At 37.4% G+C, this 27,376-nt stretch overlaps 3 protein-coding genes across 7 annotated transcripts; all 3 read right to left on the bottom strand.

Annotated features, from left to right (window-relative positions):
* Nucleotides 1–1,125: 1,125 nt before the first annotated feature.
* On the bottom strand, nucleotides 1,126–5,890 carry LOC147852033 (glycerophosphodiester phosphodiesterase GDPDL4-like). The gene is made up of 9 exons (XM_087334256.1): nucleotides 5,484–5,890; nucleotides 4,553–4,849; nucleotides 4,263–4,366; nucleotides 3,629–4,136; nucleotides 3,500–3,535; nucleotides 2,868–3,158; nucleotides 2,625–2,764; nucleotides 2,020–2,494; nucleotides 1,126–1,426 (listed from the first exon to the last, which is right to left on the bottom strand). The coding sequence occupies exons 1-9, from the start codon at nucleotides 5,710–5,712 to the stop codon at nucleotides 1,131–1,133; spliced, it is 2,376 nt and encodes a 791-aa protein (XP_087190382.1). The 5' UTR covers nucleotides 5,713–5,890; the 3' UTR covers nucleotides 1,126–1,130.
* Nucleotides 5,827–15,769, bottom strand: LOC147852032 (uncharacterized). Of its 3 annotated transcripts, none has more exons than XM_087334261.1 (3): nucleotides 15,267–15,722; nucleotides 14,926–14,993; nucleotides 5,827–5,975 (listed from the first exon to the last, which is right to left on the bottom strand). In XM_087334261.1, exons 1-3 carry the CDS (start codon nucleotides 15,537–15,539, stop codon nucleotides 5,873–5,875), a joined length of 444 nt encoding a protein of 147 aa, XP_087190387.1. In that variant the 5' UTR covers nucleotides 15,540–15,722; the 3' UTR covers nucleotides 5,827–5,872. The 3 variants fall into 3 exon arrangements, with proteins under 3 accessions (XP_087190387.1, XP_087190388.1, XP_087190389.1); XM_087334262.1 differs by lacking the exon at nucleotides 5,827–5,975 and adding an exon at nucleotides 13,934–14,283 and having other exon boundaries at nucleotides 15,267–15,769; XM_087334263.1 differs by lacking the exon at nucleotides 5,827–5,975 and adding an exon at nucleotides 13,935–14,312 and having other exon boundaries at nucleotides 15,267–15,758.
* A 141-nt stretch (nucleotides 15,770–15,910) lies between these two features.
* LOC147852031 (glycerophosphodiester phosphodiesterase GDPDL7-like) lies at nucleotides 15,911–20,986 on the bottom strand. Of its 3 annotated transcripts, none has more exons than XM_087334253.1 (9): nucleotides 20,440–20,986; nucleotides 19,659–19,955; nucleotides 19,353–19,456; nucleotides 18,666–19,173; nucleotides 18,536–18,571; nucleotides 18,097–18,387; nucleotides 17,828–17,967; nucleotides 17,223–17,697; nucleotides 15,911–16,318 (listed from the first exon to the last, which is right to left on the bottom strand). In XM_087334253.1, exons 1-9 carry the CDS (start codon nucleotides 20,660–20,662, stop codon nucleotides 16,008–16,010), a joined length of 2,385 nt encoding a protein of 794 aa, XP_087190379.1. In that variant the 5' UTR covers nucleotides 20,663–20,986; the 3' UTR covers nucleotides 15,911–16,007. The 3 variants fall into 3 exon arrangements, with proteins under 3 accessions (XP_087190379.1, XP_087190380.1, XP_087190381.1); XM_087334254.1 differs by having other exon boundaries at nucleotides 18,097–18,391; nucleotides 18,546–18,571; XM_087334255.1 differs by lacking the exon at nucleotides 18,536–18,571.
* Between the last annotated feature and the right edge of the window lie 6,390 nt (nucleotides 20,987–27,376).

Here is a 27,376-nt window from a genome sequence, read left to right as displayed (position 1 = left end):
AGGGACTCTGCTTCTTAAGTTGCCTCACCTAGTTATATAACATCTTGTCATATATCATATCAATCATGGCATCTAACTAGATATGCACTCCTCTTTCACCATATCTCCAATATCCCACTAGTGAATCCCTATGAAAATACCAAATCCTATGGATGGCATGCAAAATTTTGAGCTTGCTAATTTCTACTTTAAGGGTCTTTGCTTGGTCAACAATGACCTCTTGATCTTCATTTTTTGAACTGCCTTTGAAGTAGTCATTATACTATACACTTATATGGTCTCACATGTGACGCACATTGCGCTTCCATCTGGTCCAATTGCCATGGTTGTATGTCTTCGCCCAAATACATACACAAGATTTAGAAACCATCCATTTAAAAATGGATATAGATGATGATGGTGAGTCTTTTTAAACCACTGGTCAAATATTTTGCAATATGGCATTACATGCAAGTTTGCAACAAAATTGCATAGCCTCAATATTGCTCCTCTACATAGGGATCCTTAAGCACCAATTCTAAAGCTAATATTCATGGTTAAGGATAGGATTGTTAGGAAACAAGTTATCCTAAGAATTGGTACAAACCCATAAGGACCTACATGTGGTGGCTTGGGAGCCTTGTGGGTTTTATTATATAAAGAAAACTAGCTAGTTCCTTCTTTATAACATCCTAAGACATTGCTAAGAGCTCGTCATCTTTAAGCCTCCATAGACATTGGGGGATCCATTATAGTGTGCATAAAGATCTAGCAATGTTTGACTTTCGCATTAGCATTTATAAAATATACATATATACTTTTTGAGCCTCACATCAGCGTACAAGGAGTGATTGAGGGGATCAAGAAGCTCATAGGTAACATAGTGCAAAACATTTGATGTCATCCTTATCTAAAACTTTTCTGACCATTAGCAATATTCAATTTGAATCAACAATGGCAAACTCTGATGTCAACTAAAAACATACTTGGCATCAAAAAAAGCATCTCAATCAAAAACAAGATTGCCCATCTTATAAGGTTCTATACATAAGACAAGGATAATAATAAAAACCATCGAATTTTCATAATGCTACAAACACATGTTTCTGGATTATTTATGGAATGATGAAATGTTATCAACATCACGACAATCAACTCATAAGGTATTCAAAAGCAACGATACTGATGATGAGTGACATGTAAGCAATACAGGGATTTGTGGTAGTAGCACCATTTGTACTTGCATTAGGGCTTGGGCTCACAGTTGTATCAGGGCTCGCAGTCGGGCTCAGGCTGGCTGAAAGTGGTAATGTCGTTTGATTTTTGTCAACATCAAGGACGGGTCCAGGTCCTGGAGTATAACCAGACAAGAACTCACCAAGGGTGATAGTAGGAGGTTTGTAACCTAATCCTCCTAACTCTGTCTTGTTGTTCAAACAACCATTGCCTGAAACAATAACATCTCAGTGTAATTGTGGTTGGACTCAAATGTTAAAAGAAAACGGAAGAACCCCCACTCGCAAACATACATGTATATTATACAGTATACATTGTACAATATATAATATATACAAGCATGTACACACACACACACACACACACATTTATATGTACAAAAAAATGAACATGCTGGGAATACATATGCAAACATACATGTGTACATTCAGAGAATGCATATCCATAATTATATATATGTGCCGCATACATACATGAATATATATACCTTTTTCACATATAGGTGAATTTGTACACATACATTTGTATGCAGTAGACATACATTCTATATTTATATCCATGTATGCTCTATATATGCATGAATGCAGAACAAAGCTTTAAAAAAACAACACAAGCTATCTCAAAATGGGCTCTGGATTTCTGATGGGAACAAATATGTGAATAGGTAAATGGTTTTTGTTCTTTTCTTTTTATTCTTTTATTCAGGGAGAAGGATGGTCAGACTCCCCTTCTGTAATCATGAAGTCCTATTAATGTATTTCATCATTCAATTGAAACGAGACAGAGGGAGGGAGGTTGGCTTACTCAAATAAGCTTTTGCTGTAGCCGGAGATGTGGTTATTAGACCATCTACTTTGAAAATTTGAACCATTGTATCAATCTCCGCAGTTGGATCCGACTCATACTCATTAGGTAAAGTGATATATATATTTCTAAGGTAGGACACAAAAACACTCAAGTTCTGTGCATGGAATTGATCCACCACATGACTATTATTCAAAAGATAACCATTGTATGTTGGTTGAATTAATGCTCTTGGCAACGTCACATAGGTAGCAAGGGCCTTGATTTCTGTGACTACATCTGTAGTGATTGTGACATTAGTTTCGAAAACCCTATACGCCAATGTGTAGTTATTGGTCTGACTAATACGCTTAAGAACAGCACTATCTTCAGATTGGATCACAACTCTGTCCGACTTTAACCCTGCATTAGAGAGAACTGAAAGTACTTTTCCAATGACATCGATACCAACTTGTGTTTCCAGAAAGTAACCATTCTGTTTCAAACAATCAATATCCACTTCAGTGAGAACAAATGCATGAGGCCATGTAATGCTTCAAATCTTCAATTGATAGGGGGTGTTCATCTCTCAATGAAAGAAGAGAATGTTATAAATAAAAGGATACCTGTATGTCAACAAGGATGTTGACACTTAGATCTTTGGCATAATCTAGGAATTCTACAAACGTTAAGATGCCTTCTTGGCCATCATACCCAGTATTCTGCTGCACAGGATATCCTTCGAAATCAGAATTATCCATCGTTGCTGTCATGAACAAGAGGATTGTAATTTGTTATCATCGTAATGTGAATAAAGGCAGTGCTTTCACATTGTGATTCAGGATATAAACAATCCACGTGCATAATACCTTTCAAGCTTTGGATTTCTTTCACTGTTAAGTTGAAAGTATAAATACCCTTTGGGGGGTTCAACTGCGGAAAAGAAGAAACACGACTAGAAAGATCACTATTTGCTGCAATATCAGTATTACTCAGCAGATTAGGGGATCCCCTACATATGGGCACTCCATCCTGAGTCATCTGTATAGGGCAATCAATAAAGTTAGCCCCCCCTTTCACTGCACCTTCATATGCGAGCTTTGTACAACCAGGATAATCACCACTAGCCCCACCATGAGAAATGACCAGGGGCTGCTTTCCTGTGTTAAAAAAATTAGTAACGTTACATAATAGCAAGAAGAGCATAGCATCGAATAAACGGTGAAACCCCAAGATACCCCAACTTTTGGGATATTTACGAGCATACCCCCTAGAATTTTTCAGCCATTAGCAGGATACCCCCTCTTCTAGGATGGTGTGGTAATTCTTCTCCATAATAAATATCCAACAAATTCAGGTTATTTTGATGTTTTGTCTTCGATCAAAGACAAATGATTTCACTCATGTTTTGCCTTTGATCAAACACAAATGATTTCACTCATGTTTTGCCTTTGATCAAACACAAATGATTTCACTCTAATAACCATCTTTTCCTTTTTACCTGTTTGATTCACAGATGGAATACTCCTATAACATGCTGCATTAAAACAATACAAGTAACTTTAGTGCTTTTCTGATTCCAGAATCACGAATTGGGAAATTTTAAGTGGAACTGCACTATTTTATTTACCTAGGGCCTTTGATGCAGTAATTGGAAAATCTGTGAAAAATCCATCCACATTGGGACCTGTTGAGGGTGCATATTGGAGGTATTCAAGAACAGGATTGAAGCTATAGTTATAAATGGATGGTTGAATCAGTTCATTGACAAAATCGTAGGCATATATAGCCAGATTTGCATCATGAGCTTTAGAAATCAGTCCACTGTCAGATACCAAATAGCCAGAATCATTGTTCACTGACCAGATATAGTCTTTGGGAACCAAGATCCCTGATGCATAGCTTGAAATGGAAGTAAGATTGTTTAATAGAGACCCATAACTCTGCTTTGTACTTGGCTCTATCTCATCCTTTGTCCAGAACTTGAGTATAAACTCGGTGGAATTCGTTAAATTATTTTGCACATCCTTCAAAAACCCAACCTCTGGTGAGGAGAGGTAAGCAATAGGGGTAACTGGTGGCAATGAAGCTATGGCGCTACCCACATCAAAGTTGTTCTGCGAATAAAAGGTTGGATACTGGACAACGGGCGAACAGGTATGAGATTCTCACACAACACATATACACACGTATGTCATGTACATGTACATACATAGATTTATTCACGATGCAAAGTATGATATATTGAAGGACTAGAGTATAACCTCAACGTTTATCCACAATGGCCCACTAGTATAGTTGTATGCTAAATCAGGCTTAAGGATTGGGCGTGTAAATGGTGATCGCCGTGCAGGATTTGCTTGTTTGGCTGGCATGTCAACAAGAAAAGCATTGTGTTAACATCTTGTTTAATCAGGATTAAAGATTAGTCTATTTAATTACATTATTTGACTCTCTGTATTAACATCTTGTTTGATCAGGACTAATCATATTAGTTACATTGTTAAAATCAAGATCTTTTTCGTTATTTAAATGCAAAAATAGAGAGCAAGACCTGTTATGTTATTTGCAACTTGATCATAGGTGAGGTTAATGGAGAAAAATCCAGACACAGTTTGTCCATTGACATCAAACTTGGTATATAAGTTTGGTAGTGTTAAGTTGATAGTGGTGCTGGAAGCTAGATCTAATCCCGTGCGGCATATAAGGACATTATCCATGGTTATCTGCACATCGCATAAAAAAGCACTTGAACTGGGTACACCATAACTCTTTGCAATTGCATAAGCAAGGCGTGTCTGATCTGGAAAAATCCCATTGTCGCCACGCGATACTAAAAGGGGTGGTGAACCTAGAAAATATCCACAAAATTATATTGTAAATGAAATTTGCCCTATTTTGTATGTTCACTTCATAGCCAACATGGCTAGAGTAATAACCAAGAAGCTTCGAACAAATATATTTATCAAGTCTAAATAAACATTGTAAGACTAAGTTTCTGCATCTATGTTGGTTGTATTATAGGTAGGTTTATGCATACTCTTTTTGTAATAGCAAGCGTAATCTTTACGTTAATTTTAATTCCTTGCAATAAAAACTAATGATAGAATAGCTTCTGTAACAGTACAGAAGGAATTACTCCTCTACAAGTACAGGCATTTAGGCAGGTCGATATGTGTGCGCGTGTGTGAAGGCGTGTTATATGTGTGCCTGGTAGGAATATGTGATAGTGTGTAGTGTGTTTCTCTACAATTGCGTAGATGATTTGATCGTTACAACCAGTATACACATATAAAAGTTCATTATATAACCTCTCTAAGACGTACATGCACATATAACATAATCATCATCTCTAGGATATAACATAGAGTAGAAATTCTTACAGGAAAACCTTCCTTTTCATCTGTGAATGTGAGACAATGAAGAAAAACATGGACTTGTAAGGTTAGCTGAGAACTATGGAAAGCCTGGAGCTTCTTTTTTACCTGAGAGAGTTTGCCAGGTAGAATTCTCCCCTGCAAGATTGCGCCGAGCTGCCGAATCTTGCAAAAGGAGATTGCTTCTATGGTAATGATGAGAGCCCTGGAGTTTATCTACATCCTCAAACGTCAAGAGATCACAGAGTGGAGGATAATGCATGGACTGTGCAACGCTTCTCTGTAGAAATAGAGTGATGGGGAAGAAGAAGAAGAGATGGAACAGGGGGTGTTCCATCACTTGAATGTGCTATTGAATTCAAGGTTATGGTGGGGGCAGCACTAATATAAGACCTAACAGGATATAGGGTTGAGGAGTTTCTTCTATGATAGAGAAAATAACACCGATAATAGGGTATGGTTCTTCAGTTCTGAGCTAGGTAAAAGAAAGGAAAAGGTTACTCTTTGTTAGGGTTAGGGTCAGGGTTAGAGCTGGAGTCAGGGTTAGGATCAAGTACTCCGCTCTTCCATTTATGTGAATTGAATGCATGTGAGGAGAAACTGTTGAAACAGAGGAGGAAGAAGAAGATGAAGATGATGATGAACTGATCAACGATTATGCTGATTAATCAAACAAAATTTATCATTTTCTTCTTTTTCCTAAATAAATTGCTTTGTCGCAATTTTGGATGCTGTCAAATGCCCACGTGGATCCCATTGACAGTTGACCTACTGCATCTTGTGTCCGTGTCTGTGCATGTGTCCATGCGATTATTTTGTAATTTGAATGCCATGATGATTCCATTGCTTATCAATATGAGAATCCAAACAATTAATTATACACATAATCGAGCAAAGTCAAGAGATGATTCCAATATACTAAGGTTATTTGAACATACGAATCGTAATGATATGATATGATATGATGATTTCCGTACTTGGTCACAAATAGTAATGATCTGGAGCACATAATCCTTGCTTTTTTTCTGAATAGTTCCAAATTAATTCTACCAACCATCTTCATTCTCTAACATTTCAGAAAAACATGTGTTTTGACTTTGTCAAATAACATCAAGGATCATTGACCCATTCAAGGTACATAAACCTAAGTTAGTCAATGAGCATATGCAAAAGGATATATTATGCTAGAATAAAATAGCTCATTCAGTTCCCACATATACCCCCCCATTCTAAAATAATTTCTGCATCATTAAGGGCAAGGGTTTGTCATTAGACTAGAGAGGTACTAGGATGCATTACTTGTGCGGACCATAGAAAATCATACATGTATCATATGTGTAACCAAATTAAATAGCAATAATGCATATATACCCATACCCTACCCACTTGAATATTGTTACACTTACGTGTTCCTCGAGTAGCTTTGATGTGAACCATTTTTCCCTATACATGGGCACTTTTTACTCTAGTGCTGGCTAGAGGTTTTTTCCCCATGTTACCACATACATGAGTCACTCATATGTGGTGGTACTTAGTACTTAGGGATATATATTTTAGCTCCTATTAGTTTTTGTATCATTCATCAATAGAGAGAGCTATTCCAGCCATTGTCTTCCTTGTGTGAGTGCTTCTTTGTATGAGCTTCTTGTGTGTGCCTCTTGTGTGTTTCTCACTCTTCCTCACATACCCAACAGTGGTATCAGAGCCAACTTCTTCATCCTCTACATCTTCGGTTGTCCGCGTCACGGCATCACGGCGCGCACACTTTTTACTGTGCAAATCAACTTCCGAATATAGAGAAGTGTATTTCAGCACTTGGAGCTCATTTTCAGCAGGTACCCTGCTGTTTTACCCCCATTTCGAAGTTGTTCGTGTAGTCAAAATCGCCATCCGCGTGATAGTTTGTGAGCTGCATTTTCAGCACTCATTTCAGATTTTGTTGAGGTAAGATTTTGCCACTTTCTTGTTCTTTGGTAAAATGGCAAACAACGGTGACTTGTTTGGCATGCTTCAAGCTGAAGATAAGCTTGATGGGACTAACTATCCAATGTGGTCCTACATGATGAAACATGTTCTTGTTGCCAAACAACTATGGAACATAGTGGTAGATGTAGATCAGCGCCCCGCCGGTCCTACCACTTCACAGTATACTGTCACAAATACAGGTTCATCTTCGAGCACAGTGACTTCATCTATGCCACCCACACAAGAGCAACTTAGATGGGATGGAAAAGATGCTCAAGCTCATGCATTGATTGCACTTTCTGTGAAGCGTCATATAGTTCCACATATTCGGTCATGCTCTACGTCCAAACAAGCATGGGACACTCTTGCTTCGTTGTATGCCGTGCGTAACGAAGCACGTGTTGCATATTTGAGAAAGCAACTTCAGGATGTATATATGGCTGAAAATGAGTCGGTAGATGTGTATGTGACACGCATCAAAGATTTGAAAGAGCAATTGGCAAACATTGATGAAATCATTTCGAATACATCACTTGTCTCTACGTTGTTGAAAGGATTACCCGAATCTTTTCAAAGCTTTGCTACTACTATTCGTTTGGTTGCAAAAGGGAATACCAATATGTATGCATTTGATGAGGTTGTGTCTCTTCTTTTGCAAGAAGAACAATCTAGAGTGAATAGAAGTGGTTTGATAGAGGGAACACAAGCACTTGCTATCTCACAAAAAGGAAAAAGCAATCATGGTTCAGCTTTTGGTTCTTCAAAACCAAAGCCTCAACCTCCCTCTATCACTTATTCCTCTAATGATGGTGATTTGCAAAAGAAGAAGAGATGCAAATATTGTCGAAAGGTTGGCCATATGATTGAAGAGTGTAGAAAGCTTGTTAAGCGCAATGAGAAGAAGAAGGAATCCGGCATGACCATTTCTGAAAATGTTTCAAGTGCAAAGAGTGATGAGGCCAACATGGCCCAAGATTATTGGGCATGTGTTGTTACATATCATTATGATGCATCATTGCACTCTAAATGTATGGTTGTAAGTGAGATTGATTCGAATTGGTTCTTTGATAGTGGTGCTTCAAAGCACATTACTTCATGCAAAAGTTTCTTTGCATCCTTGAAAGATGCACCCAAAGGTGGACATGTGGTGTGTGCAAACAATGCCTCTTATCCTATCATTGGAGTAGGAGAAATTGAGCTTTCGGCTGCAAATGGAGGTGTTGTCATCTTAAAGAATGTATTGTATGTGCCCGGTATCAAGAAGAACTTAATTTCGGTTCCTTTGATTGCCATAGCCGGACTTCATGTACATTTTGTTGATGATAAGTGCATGGTTCACGATTATAGCAATGGCGATGTTATCGTGATGTCCGGTACATTATGCAATGGCTTGTATTGTTTGGAAACATACAAGAGGGCCTCTCTAAATGCCTTGGCTGTCCATACTTCTTCCATGGCTGAAATGGAGCTTTGGCATGCTCGTTTTGGTCACTTGAACTTCAATAGTTTGCTTCACTTGCAAAAGAAGGATATGGTTATTGGGTTGCCTACACTTGAGTCCATTGAAAAACATGCATGTGAAGGTTGCATTCTTGGAAAAATGCATCGTGCTTCTTTTCCAAAAGATAGTCATATACACACTAGAAGAAAATTACAACTTGTTCATAGTGATGTGTGTGGTCCTGTAAAGACTCCATCTTTTGGAAAGCATGTATATTTTGTTACCTCCATTGATGATGCTACTCATCATACATGGGTGTATCCTATGAAAGCAAAGAATGAAGTTTTTTCTTGCTTCAAATCATTTTTAGCTATGGTTGAAAATTTTTCCGCAAATACGCTCTTGACTCTACGCACGGATTATGGTGGCGAATATATGTCACATGAGTTTAATGCTTTTCTTTGTGAAAGAGGTATTTTACATCAATGTACGGTGCCATATACACCTCAACAAAATGGTGTTGCAGAGCGCAAAAATAGAACACTCTTAGAGATGGCACGATGTATGGTTAAAGGAAAGCATCTTCCTAACAAGTTTTGAATGGAAGCGGTTATGTGTGCAAATTATGTGTTGAATCGTTGCCCTACAAAAGCATTGAGAGTCATTACGCCATATGAAGCTTGGAATGGACATTAACCTATGGTTAGTCATATGCGTGTGTTTGGTTGTTTGGCATATGCTCTTGTGCCATCACAACAACGTCACAAACTTGATGACAAGGCAAAGAAATGCATATTTGTTGGTTATAGTGCTGAAAGTAAGGGATATCGTTTGTATCATCCATTGACGGACACAATTATTGTGAGTCGAGATGTGGTATTTGCTGAAAATTCAGCTTTCCCTTTTCTTGAATGCAAAAAACACCCAACAGTTAACTCACAAGATGTGTTTGATACACTCATGCCTTTGTTCCAAAGTGGTGCGCTTGACCATGGACATGTAGACCAGCCAAGTGAGTTTCAAAGGGATGAAAATTTCCAGCAAATAAGTGTTGAAAATGCATGAAATGTCCAACCAAATATGGCTGAACATTTGCAACAAAATGTGGCTGAAAATGAGCATGAAATTCAGCCCACACATGATGTACATATTGAAGATGTATTACATAATGAACGTATGGCTATTGAGAGGTCACAAACTATGCCGAGGTGGCTGAGACAAACTTTGTGAGATAGCAAATTGAGTGCACCTTTACTTGGTAAAACAAGATCAAGCTCTCGCCATGCATCAAGTAATTTTGTTCTATTGTTGCAATAGCATGTAATGAGGAGCCACTTACTTTTGAAGATGCATGTGATGATCCTCATTGGATGAGTGCTATGCAATCAGAAATGGATTCCATTCATAAGAATGGTACTTGGGAGTTACGTGAATTGCCAAAAGGAAAGAATGTGATTGGTACTAAGTGGGTTTACAAGATTAAACGAAAGTCCGATGGTAGTATTGATCGCTACAAAGCTAGATTGGTTGCCAAAGGATATGCACAACAATATGGCATTGATTATGAGGAAACTTTTGCACCTACTTCACGCATGACTACCATTCGTACCGTGGTCGCATTGGCTGCCCAAAGAGGTTGGAAAATGCATCAATTGGACATAAAAACAGCTTTCTTAAATGGTGATTTGCAAGAAGAGGTTTATGTGAAGCAACCTCCTGGATTTGCTACGAAAGAGAAAGAGCATATGGTTTGTCGCTTGCATAAGGCCTTGTATGGTCTCAAGCAAGCTCCACGTGCATGGTATGAAAAAATCCATAAGCACTTGATTGCTCTTGGCTTCACATGTAATCCGATTGAAAGCACACTTTATGTACGCAAAGATGGGGCTGATCTTCTAGTGCTCGTTCTTTATGTTGATGACATACTCTTGACTGGGTCATGTGAAGCAAAACTTGATTTTCTTATGGCTGATTTGCAGCATACTTTTGAAGTCACTTATCTTGGTCTTTTGAGCTACTATCTTGGCATCCAGTTTGTATCCGTTGAGGGGGGGAATGGTTATGCATCAAGGAAAGTATGTTAAAAAACTACTTCAGCGTTTTGACTTTGAGGATTGCAAGCCAGTTTCTACACTTGTGGAGACAGGATTTAGGTTCTCTGTTGAGGATTCTAGTGATGCATTTGATACTTCTCTTTATCAACAAGTTGTGGGATGTCTTATATATGCATGCAATACAAGGCTAGATATACATTATGCAGTCTCCCAATTGAGTCGATTCATGCATAGCCCTGGCACTAAGCATTGGCAAGCAATGAAACGCGTGCTTAGACATCTTAAGAGGCACTTTGAGCTTGGGTCTCTTTTATGGTAGAGATACTCAGCCATGCTTGCATGCTTTTACAGATAGTGATTGGGCTGGTTGTTACAATACTCACGTGTCCACTAGTGATTGGGCTGGTTGTTACAATACTCGCGTGTCCACTAGTGGTAATTGCTTTTTCCTTGGAAACTCATGTATATCTTGGTTGAGTAAAAAGCAACCTACAATGGCGACATCAAGTTGTGAAGCTGAGTACAGGGCAGTTTTCACAGCTACAGTGGAGTGTATATGGCTAAGACGCCTTTTGATGGATCTTTGCATGGAGATTGATGTTGCTACACGTATTCTCACAGATAGTCAGAGTGCATTGGCTGTTGCATGGAATCCCGTATTTCATGCACGGACCAAACATATTGAGGTGCATTATCACTATGTGAGAGAGCGCCTTCATGCAGGAGATATTGATTTGGTGTATGTGCCTACACAAGATAATGTGGCAGACATATTCACCAAAGCTCTTCCACGAGAAAAGTTTGAAGCTTTTCACAAAGCTTTAGGCTTATTGCCTTGTGGGGGCTGATCTGTCACTCCTTATACATGTTCACATCATTCGCTCCAGGGGGGTTTGTTACACTTACGTGTTCCTCAAGTAGCTTTGATGTGAACCATTTTTCCCTATACATGGGCACTTTTTACTCTAGTGCTGGCTAGAGGTTTTTTACCCATGTTACCACATACATGAGTCACTCATATGTGGTGGTACTTAGTACTTAGGGATATATATTTCAGCTCCTATTAGTTTTTGTATCATTCATCAATAGAGAGAGCTATTCCAGCCATTGTCTTCCTTGTGTGAGTGCTTCTTTGTTTGAGCTTCTTGTGTGTGCCTCTTGTGTGTTTCTCACTCTTCCTCACATACCCAACAAATATTACAAGGACAATAGCTATACATTTGTTGTCATTGTAGGTGCAAGCTTCCTTGAGGAAAAATCAAAGAGCTAGAAGCCCACATTGGATGACTTTGTCCATGCACCATTACGATAGCTATGGTCATATTGACCACTCATTGTAGAGGTTAAAAATCACATGGCTAAGGTGCATAACCGCTAATATTAGAGAATACTAATATCCTAAAAAATCTCTTAAATTTGAATTAGGCACACATTCAATGGAGATTCTCTCTAATGAGAATTCCCGCCTCACAATGAGTTTGTAAACGTCTATGTGGCAACTTCTCAACTTCAACAAGCTTCAATGGATTCCACAATGTTTTATCCATCACAAGAAGACTATTTTCTCTCTTGTAACTATCTATCTATTTACACTCTCAAAAACTCTCTCATCTTTCTTTCCACCAACAAAAGCGCCTTTTTATAAGAGAAAACGATGCTTTCTTAATGTCTCTTTTTTTCTCTTTAGTTACATTTTTATGCAGTATTTATTAGTTTCTTGTGTTTTCCAATTCATATCAAATTTCTTTGGTTCTACATGAGGAGCTTAATGTTGATCATTTGTGGATTTCTTATTTCCTTTCGTCAAGCGGAATTTTATCTTCTAATTGAGGTTTCAATTATTGTTTGAAAACATTTGCATCTCTCAGTTTAAGCATGTAGCAATATTCCATTTTTGTGACTCGCCTCTCTTTCTATTAGATTTCCACTATTCTACTTTTGTATAATTCATTTAGAGCGGAAGTGAGCTCGGATGACCTTTGCCTATTATTTTGCTCTCCCCCTCAAGTTCAGTGGATCAAGCGGTTTTGAGCGAGAACCGTTGAAAATTGCCCAAGCTTGTCCACACCAAGTGCTTTGGTAAAGGCATCTACCATGTTGGAGATTAATGTCTCAGGCTACAATCCACTCTTAGATGTAGTGGTAGTGCACCGCAATGTGCTTTATCTGTACATCAAACACTGGCACCTCAGTGTTCAACAAATGTTTTGATAACAATCGAAAATTTCCTGCTTCTAATTAACCTAACCAGAATTTCAAATTTCTTGTCCATTTGTTTACTACTGCATGTCATTCGGAACAAGGAATTAAATTTTTTTATTTAACTATTTTTCTTCATAAATTTTCACACTTGAACCATCATATAACAAATAGTAGAACATATACAGATTTCCTATGCCTCATTAACCTATTATTCCAATAGACAATGTGTGTTATAAATGTTTCATCTACTTAGGCTTTGCCAACTAGTTGTTGAGAAGAAAGAGACATGCCTACCACATCTCCATTTGCACCAAACGGAATGACAATGAAAAGGCAAAGAGCAACGGAGTGAGATGGCACGCCTATATGACAAACCGAAGGAAAGAATAATTACGTAATCCCTTTCCTGAATATCACATAGGGGAAGACCAGCCCATTGATGATGACGATTACTTATTCTAACATTTGCATAAGTAGTGCTACAAAATTTAGCTAGAAGAGATTTATAGTTGATGCTACAATTTCAGATAGTTAGTACCTCTAAATATGAGCTTTGGGAAAGGGCCTATAGGCACAAATTTTGGATTTGACATGCGAAGAAGCTAGGGAGATTTTGATTCATAATCTATTAGGTAACATCAAAAGTTTTTTTATCAAATAAATGCACGAGAAAACGGAGGCAACAGGGTTTTCTTCCTTCTTTTTTTAACTTCTGTTCTTTTAAACCTTTGATTTTCATATGAAGTATGTCAAATAGGAGCTAGACTAGCCGGTTCCAAAATGTGAACCATCAAGATTCCGAATTTTGGATAATTCTAGCCGGAACCACTTCCTACTCTCCCCCACATTAGCTGCCCAAAGTCTCTTACTAGATAGAACACTTACACTGCCTCAGATTTTGCTCAATACGTGACTACTTCCTAGCCAATCGTATGATGTTGAGACTATTGCAAAATAATCAATGGAATCATTGATCCAAATGTTGAAGTACTTCAAGTTTTGGTTGTGCCATATGGTTTCACAAGCGGTGATGACCATGCCACTATACTCAACCGTACTAAATAAGGCCACTGTAGGTTGCTTTTTGCTACTCCAAGCTATGACGTCATTCCCTAATGAGAATGCATAGTTCAATATCAACGATCAATTTGTGGAAGTATAAGCTCGATTGGCATTTGTGTTGCCTTCCAATCAAAATGAGACTCCCACTTCGTAGAATATATCATGATCCTTCCAAAATTTTCCACTAGTTTATAGATTCAACTCTCCAATTAGCTGCCATCAAAACATTAAATAATTGCATGAATGGCTCGCTAAGTAGTTCCTGGCAACGTTCTTGAAAATATACTTCAATTTCTGGCCAACTAACAACATGTCAGATTGTTGCTTGAATAAATTCTTTTGTCCACTTCTGAACTTTTTACTTTTACATAATTATACAGTCATTTCATTGCCTTTCTCTCAATTACAAGTGCTATTTGAGCAATTATGAGCTCAGCTGATCACTTTCTTGGGTTGACCAAGGACGCTCAGGAAAGAATGAGAACTCGAGGGCATTTGGGAATCTAAGGAAAAAGCAGGGGTTTATGGAGTAGGTTTCCCCTTGTTTATCAATAGTATGCTGTGGACCATTTAGTGCTCAAAAATAAATAATTTAAAAGAAGAAAAACAGGCCTAGATTGGTTGTGAATTATTTAATAACAAATATCTTAATATTCAAAGTTATTATTCTAAAGCAACTTACAATCTGGGCATAAATGTATATGTTCATTGAAGGCTCTTCTGGAGCAATACAACTCCAAATAACACTAAAACTTTGGTCTTCTTTTGGCTATGTCATACATAATAGTGCTGTCTATATCATAAAAATGATGTGGACAGAACATACCTGTGATGGATGGATCTGACTGTGGAATTATCAACAAGAAATGGAACAAGTTTCGATCTCTCCTCTGGCTGCAAGGAACAAAAACAAAAAAACATGTCAAATACAAGGAAAAACTCAAATATACTTTTTAGTTTTTGTTTATTTGCCCCTTGGCTAAACCCCTCCTCTATCCTCTACCAATTATGGTCAATTCATCTACCATATTCTCGCTTTTAGGTGTTAACCAGTTACATTCGGGGAAATAAAGAGACAAACTCGCGGTAGTTTGGTACTTTCCACTTAAATTAGTTACAGGAACCAAACATGGAATGAATGGAAGGGAGGGAGAGATGAGCGCTTACTGTCCCACGGTTGCAGAGCTTCACATGTTGTACGTAATGTGAGAGATCTGTGCTGAAGAAGGATCTCACCATTGCAAGAGCCTTTGCTTTCGTGGTCGGATGGATGTGGAGGAAAAGAAGGGACTCGGCAGATGGAATGAGGCGGGATCTAACAACAGGACATCTCTGAAGAATTGCAAGAGACAAATGTTGTGCGTCTCTTCTCGAATTTGGACTGTGCCATGACTGTATCTTGAGACTGTCTGTCTGGCTGACTGATGAGGAAGAAGGCATGAGTGATTCTCCCCAATTGCTGCAATAGAGTGGATCAGAAAGCAATGAGTCTAGTTTTCTCTCTCCGAATCAGAACGCAAGAGAAGTCTTAGGGTTCAGGAATCAGAAAATATATTCGTCATCGTCATTGGGAGAGAGCTATGAAGATCTATTCATAACTATGGAGAAATGCTTGTTCTCTCTATGTCTGTCTTTTTTATGTACTGCCATTCTTCTTTCATATATCCTTCTTCTTACTATGAAACCATACGTGTCATACGTGCACTAGTACCCCTGATATCAACTAAAAACACACTTGGTATCAAAAAACCATCTCAATAAAAATGAAGGGTGCCCTTTATAAGGTTCTATACGTACAACAAGAATACACATCGCCAGAAAAACAAATACATTGAATTTGCATATTGCTACAAATAACAGGGTTGTGTCAATATTATGAAATGACGAATGTTATTGTCTTCATCAGAATCAATGCATAAGGTATTGAAAAGCAATGATAGCGATGATGAGTTGCAAGAAGTTAGCGATATGGGAATATCTGCAAGTGGCACCATTTGCAGTAGTACTAGGGTTCGGACTCGTGGTTGAACCAGGGCTCACACTCAGGCTCGGGCTTGGGCTCGGGCTAACTGAAAGTGGTAATGTCGTTTCATTTTTGTCAACATCAAGGATGGGTCCAAGTCCTGGAGTATAATCAATCAAGTACCCACCAGGGACGATAGTAGGAGATGCATAACCTAACCCTCCTATCTCTGTCTCCTCGTTCAAACAACCATTGCCTGAAACAATTACATCTCAGTAAATCTATGGTATATGACTCAAATGTTAAAACAAACAGAACAAACCCTCCCCACACCCATACATATGTATACATTGTATAATACATAATATATACATGCAACACGCGCGCGCACATTTATATATGTACAAGTATATATACATTCGCATACAAACATGTACATTCGGAGCATTACAAATACATACATCATACATGTGTATGTACAGAGAATACATATGCATAAAGACATATATGTGCAAATGACTGCATCAATGTCTTCAGAAATCCAAAGTTCTTGGCTTTTGTTCATTCAGAGAATACATAAGCACATTCAGGCAGTTTTTGTTGTTTATGGCTTTTGGTTGTGTATGTAATATGTATGTTTACGTATGCCATGAACAACAAAAACCGTCTGAATGTGCTTATGTATTCTCTGAATGTACAAAAGCCAAGAACTTTGGATTTCTGAAGCCATTGATGCAGTCATGTGCACATATATGCAACACGCGCGCGCACACATTTATATATGTACAAGTATATATACATTCGCATACAAACATGTACATTCGGAGCATTACAAATACATACATCATACATGTGTATATACAGAGAATAAATATGCATAAAGACATATATGTGCACATGACTGCATCAATGCCTTCAGAAATCAAAAGTTCTTGGCTTTTGTACATTCAGAGAACACATAAGCACATTCAGACGGTTTTTGTTGTTCATGGCTTTTGGTTGTGTATGTAATATGTATGTTTACGTATAACAAAATACATACACGCATATTTATAGGTGAATATGTTGAGATATACCTGTTACATATATAGGTGAGGAGTATGTACATATACATTTCATCTTCCAATTGAAAAGAGAGAGATGGAGGGGGGTTGGCTTACTCAAATAAGCTTTTGCTGTAGCCGGAGATGTGGTTATTAGACCATCTACTTTGAAAATTTGAACCATAGTATCAATCTCCGCAGTAGGATCAGACTCATAGTCATTCGGTAAAGTGATAAATATATTTCTGAGGTAGGAAACAAAAACACTCACGTTCTGTGCATGGAATTGCTCCACCACAAGACTATTATTCACAAGAAAAGCATTAAATGTTGGTTGAATTAATGCTCTTGGCAATGTCGCATAGGTAGCAAGGGCCTTGATTTCTGTGACTACAACTTCATTGATTGTGACATTAGTTTCGACAACCCTATACGCCAATGTGTAGTTATTGGTCTGACTAATACGCTTAAGAACAGCACTATCTTCAGATTGGATCACAATTCTGTCCGAATTTAGCCCTGCATCAGACAGAACTGAAAGTACTTTTCCAATGACATTGATACCAACTTGTGTTTCCAGAAAATAACCATTCTGTTTCAAACAATCAATATCCATTTCAGTGAGAACAAATGCATGAGGCCATGTAATGCTTCAAATCTTCAATTGATAGAGGATTTTCATCTCTCAATCAAAGAAGAGAACATTATAAATAAACGGATACCTGTATGTCAACAAGGATGTTGACACTTTTATTTTTGGCATAATCTAGAAACTGTGCAAACGTTAAGATGCCTTGTTGCCTATCATACCCGGTATTCTGTTGCACAGGAAATCCTTCGAAATCAGAATTATCCATCGTTGCTGTCATGAACAAGAGGATTGTAATTTGTTATCATCGTAATGTGAATAAAGGCAGTGCTTTCAAATTGTGATTCAGGATATAAATAATCTCCATGCATTCAGAATATAAACAATCCACATGCATAATACCTTTCAAGCTTTGAATTTCCGTCATTGTTAAGTTGAACGTGTAAACACCCTTTGGGGGCTTCAACTGCGGAATAGAAGAAACACGACTAGAAAGATCACTATTTGCTGCAATATCAGTATTACTCAGCAGATTAGGGGATCCCCTACATATGGGCACTCCATCCTGAGTCATCTGTATAGGGCAATCAATAAAGTTAGCCCCCCCTTTCACTGCACCATCATATGCGAGCCTTGTACAACCAGGATAATCACCACTAGCCCCACTGTGAGAAATGATCAGGGGCTGCTTTCCTGTGTTAAACAAATTAGTAATGTTACATTATAGCAAGAAAAGCATTCTTCTCCATAATAAATATCCAACAAATTCAGGTTATTTTGATGTTTTGCCTTTCATCAAACACAAATAATTTCACTCTAATAACCATCTTTTCCTTTTTACCTGTTTGATTCACAGATGGGATACTCCTATAGCATGCTGCATTAAAACAATTCAAGTGATTTTAGTACCTTTTCTGCTTCCAGAATCATGAATCAGGAAATTTTAAGTGGAACTGCGCCATTTTATTTACCTAGGGCCTTTGATGCAGTAATTGGAAAATCTGTGAAAAATCCATCCACATTGGGGCCTGTTGAGGGTGCATATTGGAGGTATTGGAGAACAGGATTGAAGCTATAGTTATAGATGGGTGGTTGAAACAGTTCATTGACAAAATCATAGGCAAATATAGCCAGATTTGCATTGTGAGCTTTAGAAATCAGTCCACTGTCCGATACCAAATAGCCAGAATCATTGTTCACTGACCAGATATAGTCTTTGGGAACTAAGATCCCTGAGGCAAAGGCTGAAATGGTTGTAAGATTGTTTAATAGAGACCTGTAAGTCTGATTTGTACTCGGCTCTATCTCATCCTTGGTCCGGAACTTGAGTATAAACATGGTGGAATTCGTTAAATTATTTTGCACATCCTTCAAAAACCCAACCTCTGGTGAGGAGAGGTAAGCAATAGGGGTACCCAATAGCTGTTCAGCTATGGCGCTTCCCACATCAAAGTTGTTCTGCGAATAAAAGGTTGGATACTGGACAAAGGGCAAACAGGTATGAGATCCTCATACAACACATACACACACATATATAAATATGTCATATACATGTGCATGTACATATATATACACATATATAAATATGTCATATTCATGTATATAAATATAATTATCCATGATGCAATGTATCATTTATTGAAGAACTAGAGTATAACCTCGACACTTATCCACAATGGCCCACTAGTACGGTTGTATGCTGCATAAGGGGTAAAGATCGGGAATTGACGAGGTGATGGTCGTGCAGTATTTGCTTGTATGGCTGGCATGTCAACAAGTAAGCATTGTGTTAACATCTTGTTTAATCAGCATTAAAGATTGGGATATTTAATTACATGATTCAAAGCCTTCGGTTAACATCTTCTGTGATCGGAACAAATGTGTTACATTATGAAACTTACTATGCTTTACATATTCGATTCAACCAAGGTTGTAAATGAATGCAAATAGAGAGGAAATTGTACCTGATATGTTATTTGCAACTTGATCATAGGTGATGTTAATGGAGAAGAATCCAGACACAGTTTGTCCATTGACATCAAGCTGGGTATGTAAATTTGGGAATGTCTTGTTGATAGTGGTGCTGCGACCTAGATTCAATCCCGTGCGGCATATCAGGACATTATCCTTGGTTATCTGTACATCGCATAAAAAAGCACTTGAACTGGATAGGCCAATTTCCTTTGCAAGTATATAAGCAATGTATGTTTGATCTGGTATAATCCCATTGTCTCCACGTGATACAACAAGGGGAGGTGAACCTTGAAAGAATCCACAAAATAATCTTGTTAGTCACATTTGCTCTATTTTGTATGTGCCTTTAACAGACACCATAGCTAGAGTAATAACCTAGAATCTTCGCATTAACATATTTGCTGAGTCTATATTAACATGATAAGAGTAAGTTTTGCATCATTGCTGGTTGTAGTATAGGTGTGTTTCTGCATATTCTTTTAGTAGTGCAAGAGTATTCTTGACATTGACGTCAATTGTTTACAATGAAGATTAATGATAGAATACCTTCTGAGTAAGAACAGAGATGGAATTATTTCTCTAGGGTGTACATGTATACCTAGCATAATCATTAAAAATTAAAAAATTAAACACAGAGTGGCAGTTCTTACAGGAAAAACTTCCCATTCTTCTGTGTATGCAAGACAGTGAAGAAAAAACACGGAATTGTGAAGGATGAGCGGGAGACAGAGAACTATGGAAAGCTCGGAGCTTCTATTCTTCTTTCTTTACCTGAGAGAGTTTGCCAAGTAGAATTCTCTCCTGCGAGGTTGCGCCGGGCTGCCAAATCTTGAGAAAGAAGATTGCTTCCATGCTGATGAGAAGAACTCTGGAATTTCTCTATACCGTCAGACATGAGAAGATCATAGAGTGGAGGATACGTAATGGAATGTGCAACGCTCCTCTGCAAGAATAGAGCGAAGAAAAAGAAGAGATGGAACAGGTGAGGCTCCATTGCTTCAATGAGCTGTTGAATTCAGGGTTTGGTCAGGGATTCCTCTTTCCTAGGGCTGAACTGAAGCTGGATTTAAGGTTGAGGGGTTTCTTCGGTGATAGAGAAAGTAATGCCGATAATAGGGTTTGGGCCTTCAGCTCTGAGCTAGCTCGGAAAGAGGAGAAGACCTAACAGGATTTAGAGTTGAGGGTTGAAGGGTTTCTTCTGTGATACAGAAAATAATAGCGAAGATTGGGTGTGGGGTTTTCAGCTCTGAGGTAGCTCAGAGTGAAGAGAAGGTTACTCTTCCGGTAGAATTAGGGTTAGGGTTAGGGTTAGGGTTAAGTCCTGGGCTTCTTCCATGTATGTATGTGAATGTGGAGAGAAACAGAGTAGGAGAAGCAGATGATTCTGTTAATTAATTTCCAATTTTTAAATTAATAAAATAGAAATTTGCTCCTGTTTTTGACCATTTTCTTTTCTTTTTTCTTTTTTTTGCTATTTTGCAAATAAAATTGTTTTGTGTCGGAAATTTTTTATTGCATCCAGCTGTTCAACAGCCCGGCCGGATGACGCTGGCACTCACGATCGCATTCGTGTCCACGTCTACTATCTTGTGTGTATGTGTTTGTGTTCGTGTCCGGGTCTACTATAATGTGTGCGTAGATTGACCCATGCGTGATATGCATGGTATTCTACATCCGCAATATTCGTAGTATTCGAGAATATAAAATGGCTCCAATAATATTATAAAACCATTCGTTTATGGAAAATAAATTTACATAATAATCACCAATTAATAGAAAAATGGAAGGTCTTCAAAATCACACTAACATAAGAAAGAAATGTTTTAATTAACGCAATTATGAACCATTATATTTTAAGTTCTAGGTTCTAACTTCGAAGTAATGCTTCGAAATTTAAGAGTCTATGCACTATCACATTCATCTTCTGTATGTTCAAGCTCATCACTAATGTCCTTATGAGCTTCATTTTCATCAATAGCTTGATTTTGCATTCTCAAAAGTCTCTCATCTTCTTCTTCTTTGTTGATCTTATCTAATGTTGCTTCAATTAGGCATAATCCCCTTTCCCTTATTCTTCTAATGAGACAATGTTTTGTATGTATGTAAACCAATTTCTCAACATGAGCATGAGTCAATCTATTTCTTCTTTTTGTATGTATCGATGAGAATGTACTCCAATTTCTTTCACAAGAAGATGCACATGAACCTTGAGAAAGCACATGAACTGCAAGCCTTTTTAAGTTTGGAGTGCTTGCTCCAAATGTTTCCCACCACTTAATTGCATCATGCATTCTAGTTGGATCATTTGCCATAGGAACCTAAAATGAACTCTTTTGTTGAGTTCTATAAGCATAGAATTCATCTAGTAAAACACCACATAAAGGTATATCACCATTAGTATACCGCATAATAGTTTCCATCCAACTTGTTTTGAGCTTCTCATCAATATCTTGAATTTTTTCTCTCCAAATTGGATGCAAAATAAAGCCAGTTGCATGCAATGGTGAATGTAGCATTGTCCATCTTTGCATACATATTCCCCGAATTTCATCAAGCAATAAATGATCTACATCTTCAATGTGGTTTATTTCTTCTATCATACGATGAGTACATTCATAAATTAAACCCATGGTTGCACCTTCTCTATCCGCCAATCTAAGAACTTTTAGGATTGGCTTGCATATCTTTACTATCTTATTTATATTTGCCCAAAAAGAAGCATCAAGTATAATTGAAATTATTTCTTCTCCTTTCCATTGACACCATTGTTCACTAACGACCATTCTTCTTAATCCACCTTTGACTCTGTCATCCAATAAGTTTGACAACATGATAAAACTTTAGGCAAATCTAGTAGTGGAAGGCTTTAACAATTCTTTCTCACTAAACTTACGAAACATTGCCAAAGAATATTGTTTTCTTGTAATAAACACGATTACCTTTGTAGCTAATTTCAAAACATCAAACCCAAACACATTTTCCAATATCTTCAAACAACAAATAGATGCAATGACATGTGCATTTGGTAAAAAAAGATCATGGGCCACTCTTTCTCTATCATCCTCCCAGCTACTACACAATTAGTTGCATTGTCCATACAAAACTTGCACAACATTTGATGGGCCAATATCAAGAATTACATCCTTTAAAATCTTAAAGATATACTCTCCCAATTTATATTCTCCACTAGTGTCAACTGATTTCAGAAACACAATGCCATATGTAGAAGTAGCCATGACATTAATTATAGCTCTATTCTTGGTATCTAACCAACCATCGCTCGCAATAGTGCATCCAATAGTTTTCCATTTTTCTCTAATTTGCATAATCTCATTTTCAACATATTTCACCTCTTCATTCAAGTGCCTTTTGCGCAATTGATTAGGAGATGGTGGCTTATAAGAAGACCCAACAAGTGCCATAGCTTTTATTAATTCACGAAAATATGTACTTCCCACTTTTACATCCGGTATATCCTCTACAAAAAAGAACCTCCTGATTGCTTCATCGACATTTTTATCAAGTTGCTTTTGTCATAACACTTTCAAAGGTTCAACATTGTCTACTTTCATCTTTTTACTTGTTGATGCATTACCAAAAGATGATGAAGGCATTTCATTGATAGATGTTGATTCCACATTCACATCAACATTTGTGCTACAGTTTTCAGCATTGCATTCCATTGATGACTCACCATTCATGTCAACATTTACACAACCAGATACCATTTTTTGTATTTCAGCTTTTATAACAACATTGATTTGACGGCATTTGTCAACACCTAAACCTTTCAAGCCTAACAAGTGAGCTCTAATTCGAAAGGGTCCACCAACAAATACATGGTGACAATGTTCGCATTGAACAATAGGCATACCTTTATCATGTTTTCTCAAAACGGTCACATGATTCCATTCGAAGCTCTTTTGCTTCACCATTTAGTAAATTAACCTTCAGTTGATCTTGAAAGAGATTAATTTGATACCTAAAAATGAATTATAACCTTTCTTATCCAAAATCTTCATTAATCCTACCTCTAATTCAAATCTATTATGATCGGATAATCCTACAATGATAGCATGAATAAATCATGGAAGATTGGACAACATTGAGATGAGAAGAGAGACTTAATGAGCTTTGGCAAAACCCTAATTTTCAGGGAATAATTTTAAGAGACTTTCTTATCCAAAATCTTCATTAGTCCTACCTCTAATTAAAATCTAATTATGATTGGATAATCCGACAATACTAGCATGAATAAATCATAGAAGATTGGACAACATTGAGATGAGAAGAGAGACTTAACAAGCTTTGGCAAAACCCTAATTTTGAGGGAATAATTTTAAGAGACTTTTTCATCCAAAATCTTCATTAATCCTACCTCTAATGAAAATCTAATTATGATTGGATGATCCTACAATGCTAGCATGAATAAATCATGGAAGATTGGGCAACATTGAGATAAGAAGAGAGACATAACGAGTTTTGGCAAAACCTTAATTTTCATGGAATAATTTTTAGAGATGTTTTGATCCAAAATGTTCATTAAACCTACCTCTACTTAAAATCTAATTATGATTGAATAATCCTACGATGATTGCATGAATAAATCATGGATTATTGGACAACTAAGATGAGAAGGGAGACTTATCGAGTTTTGCCCAAACCCTAATTTTCAGGAAGCAATATGTCGAAAGAGGTCTCACGTATGTCTTACGCAAGAGGAGGAAAGGACGTAGGTAAACCCTAAATTTCAAGGAGCCGATGTTTGATGTTGTTCCTTATTTCAACTATTCCCTACAAAGCTCTTCCCTATTCGCTACTCGTCGAATACATTTTTTCAAAAAAAAAAAAGGGAAAAAAAGTTAACGAATACTTGAACATGTATTCTTATGCGTATTCGTTGGTATTCGTGGGGGAGGCCCCACGAATGCGAATATGTCAATCTATGAATGTGTGTACATGTCCATGTCCTTGTTCGTGGCTATTATAATGTGTGTCCATGTCACTCATGATCACATCCGTGTCCAATTTCATGTTTGGGCCAACTATTATGCATGTGTTCATGTCGAGGAAACAATTGACAACGGTTCGGTTTGAACTGAACCTAACCGCGAAACTGCGGCTTAACGACTTAATGGTTTCAACAGTTCGGTTCGGTTGGTTTTAATAGCCAAAAAACGCGGTTTAAACGGTTAAACGGTTTTTTACTTTTAATTTATTTTTTTTAAAATTTTTAAAGTTGTTTTTAAACACAGATTCCTGGGCAAATACTGATGAAGCAGCTCACTTACCACCGGCTCGCTCGTCGAAACCTCAAGTTTGTCGGAAGCCAGCCCATGTTCAATCTTTTCATTTTGAGACCTTATTTCTCACATACACGTACGCACATGATGGTAAAACCTTGACCCGAGCTCAGACTCAGACTCAGACACGGACACAGTGTCGGACACATATACACACATGATAGTAGACCTAGACATAACAATCGACAATGGTACGGTTCGGTTTGAGAGGGTCCAAACCGAACCGGTTAAATTTTTTTTAAACCTTAACTAAACCGAACCAAACCATAAAACCGTTAAACAATTTTCAAACTGTTAAGCCGTAAAAATCGCGGTTTCGTGGTTCGGTTTCGTTGTCCTTTTTAAAACCTTAACTAAACCGAACCAAACCATGAAACCGTTAAACAATTTTCAAACTGTTAAGCCGTAAAAACCGCGGTTTTGTGGTTCGGTTTCGTTGTCCTTCCTTGTTTGTGTCTATTTATAAAGTATCGCTGCAGATTATATTATAAGCTACAGGTTTTTTTTCTTCTAACATACCTATGAATCATAGTACATAAAATTTGTGTTTGTCTAACATAACATTCGTTTTCCTACTTTGGAAAACGAATGCGAATGTTATTCAAACATTCTTGTGTTTTTTTTTTGTTTTTTCCCTTTTTTTTAATGTTTTTTTTTTGTTTTTATCCCAGTTTTTTAGCTTATTTACCTCATAAGAAATAGTTAATCCAAAAGTATGGCATTTATCATTCTTTGAGGGTGTTTTTCTTACGGGAATGCGAATGCACGTATAGTACGTATGGTTCATACTATGCCTATGATGGATGGATTTGATATGAGTGTGGAATTATCAACAAGAAATGGAACAAGTTTGGATCTCTCCTCTTGGCTGCAAGAAACAAAAACACACAAAAAAAAAACATGCCAAATAAAAGGAAAAAACTCAAAATTACTTTTTTAGTTTCTGTTTATTTTGCGCCTTTGGCTAAACCCCTCCTCTATCCTCTACCAATTATTAGCAATGCGCGTGGTTCGGTTTCGGTTCGGTTTGATTTCAAGGCAAAGAAACTGAACCGAACTGTTTATTTAAAACAAAAACCAAACCAAACCGTTTATGAACTCTCAATATTGAAACCAAACCATTTAAGAAATAGTTGAAACCAAACCGTTAAGGGAAAAGTTAAAACCAAACCAAACCATCTAATAAAAAAATTTAACCTAACCACTTAAAGTAAACTAATTAAACATCTAAAAAAACAAAAATACATTAAATTAAATAAGTATTTAAGTTAAATTTATCAAATAAAGAAAAAACCATTAAATCAATAAACTATTAAGGTAAAAGAAAAGTTAACCAAAAACCTATAAACCCGAGTTTTAGAATCGAATCGAACCGTTTATCGGAAATCCAAACCATTATAATTTTTTTGGAACCAATAAACCGTTAAACCATGGTTTAACGGTTCAGTTTGGTTTGAGCCGAAACAGTGCCAGTTGCTACCAATTATGGTCAATTCATCTACCATATTCTCGGTTTTGGTTACATTAGGGGAAATAACAGAAATGTTGGGGGAAATCAAGAGAGAAACTCAGGGTAATTTGGAAGAGCTTTCCACTTAAATTAGTTGCAGGAATCAAACATGGAATGGATGGAAGGGAGGGGAGAGATAGAGCGCTTACTGTGTGTTCCACGGTTGCAGAGCTTCACATGTTGTACGTAATGTGAGAGATCTGTCTGTGCTGAAGCAGGATCTCTACCATCGCAACAGCCTTTGATTTCGTGGTCAGGGATGGGTGTGGGTGGAGGAGGAGAAGAAAGGACTTGGAAGATGGAATGAGGCGGGATCCAACAACGAGACATCTCTGAAGATTTTGCAAAGAGACTAATGTTTTGCGTCTCTTCTCGAATTTGGACTGTGACATGACTGTATCTTGTGACTGACTGACTGTGGAGGAAGAAGGGATGAGTGATTCTCCCCAATTGCAGCAATGGAGTGGATCAGAAAGCAATGAGTCCAGTTTGCTCTCTGCGGATCAGAAAGCAAGAGAAGTCTTTAGGGTTCAGGAATCAGAGAATATATTCGTCATCGTCATTGGGAGAGAGCTATGGAGATCTATTCATGAATCAGAACTATGGAGAAATGTTTGTCCTCTCTGTGTGTCTGTCTTTTTTATCTACTGCCATTCTTCCTTCATACATATATGATATAATCATATATCCTTCTTCTTACTATGAACCATACGTGCATCCGCATTCGAGAATGTTTTTCGATCAATCGCGTATGGTAAACACCCTCGAAGTATGGTAAAAACAATGCTTTTGTATTCCTTATTTATTATAAAGGTTTTTTCTTTTTTTTAAGATACGAAAGTTAAGTTAAAAAGTGTGAAAAAAAAAACATAACAATGTTTTGATAACATACGCA

The sequence above is a fragment of the Azolla caroliniana genome, unplaced genomic scaffold (genome assembly GCF_043228905.1).
Source record: "Azolla caroliniana isolate FFs.n. ecotype wild unplaced genomic scaffold, voAzoCaro1.0.p SCAF_18, whole genome shotgun sequence".
NCBI classification, from domain to species: domain Eukaryota; kingdom Viridiplantae; phylum Streptophyta; class Polypodiopsida; order Salviniales; family Salviniaceae; genus Azolla; species Azolla caroliniana.
Note: the sequence above shows the minus strand (reverse complement) of the source record. Positions and strands in the feature narration are given on the sequence as shown.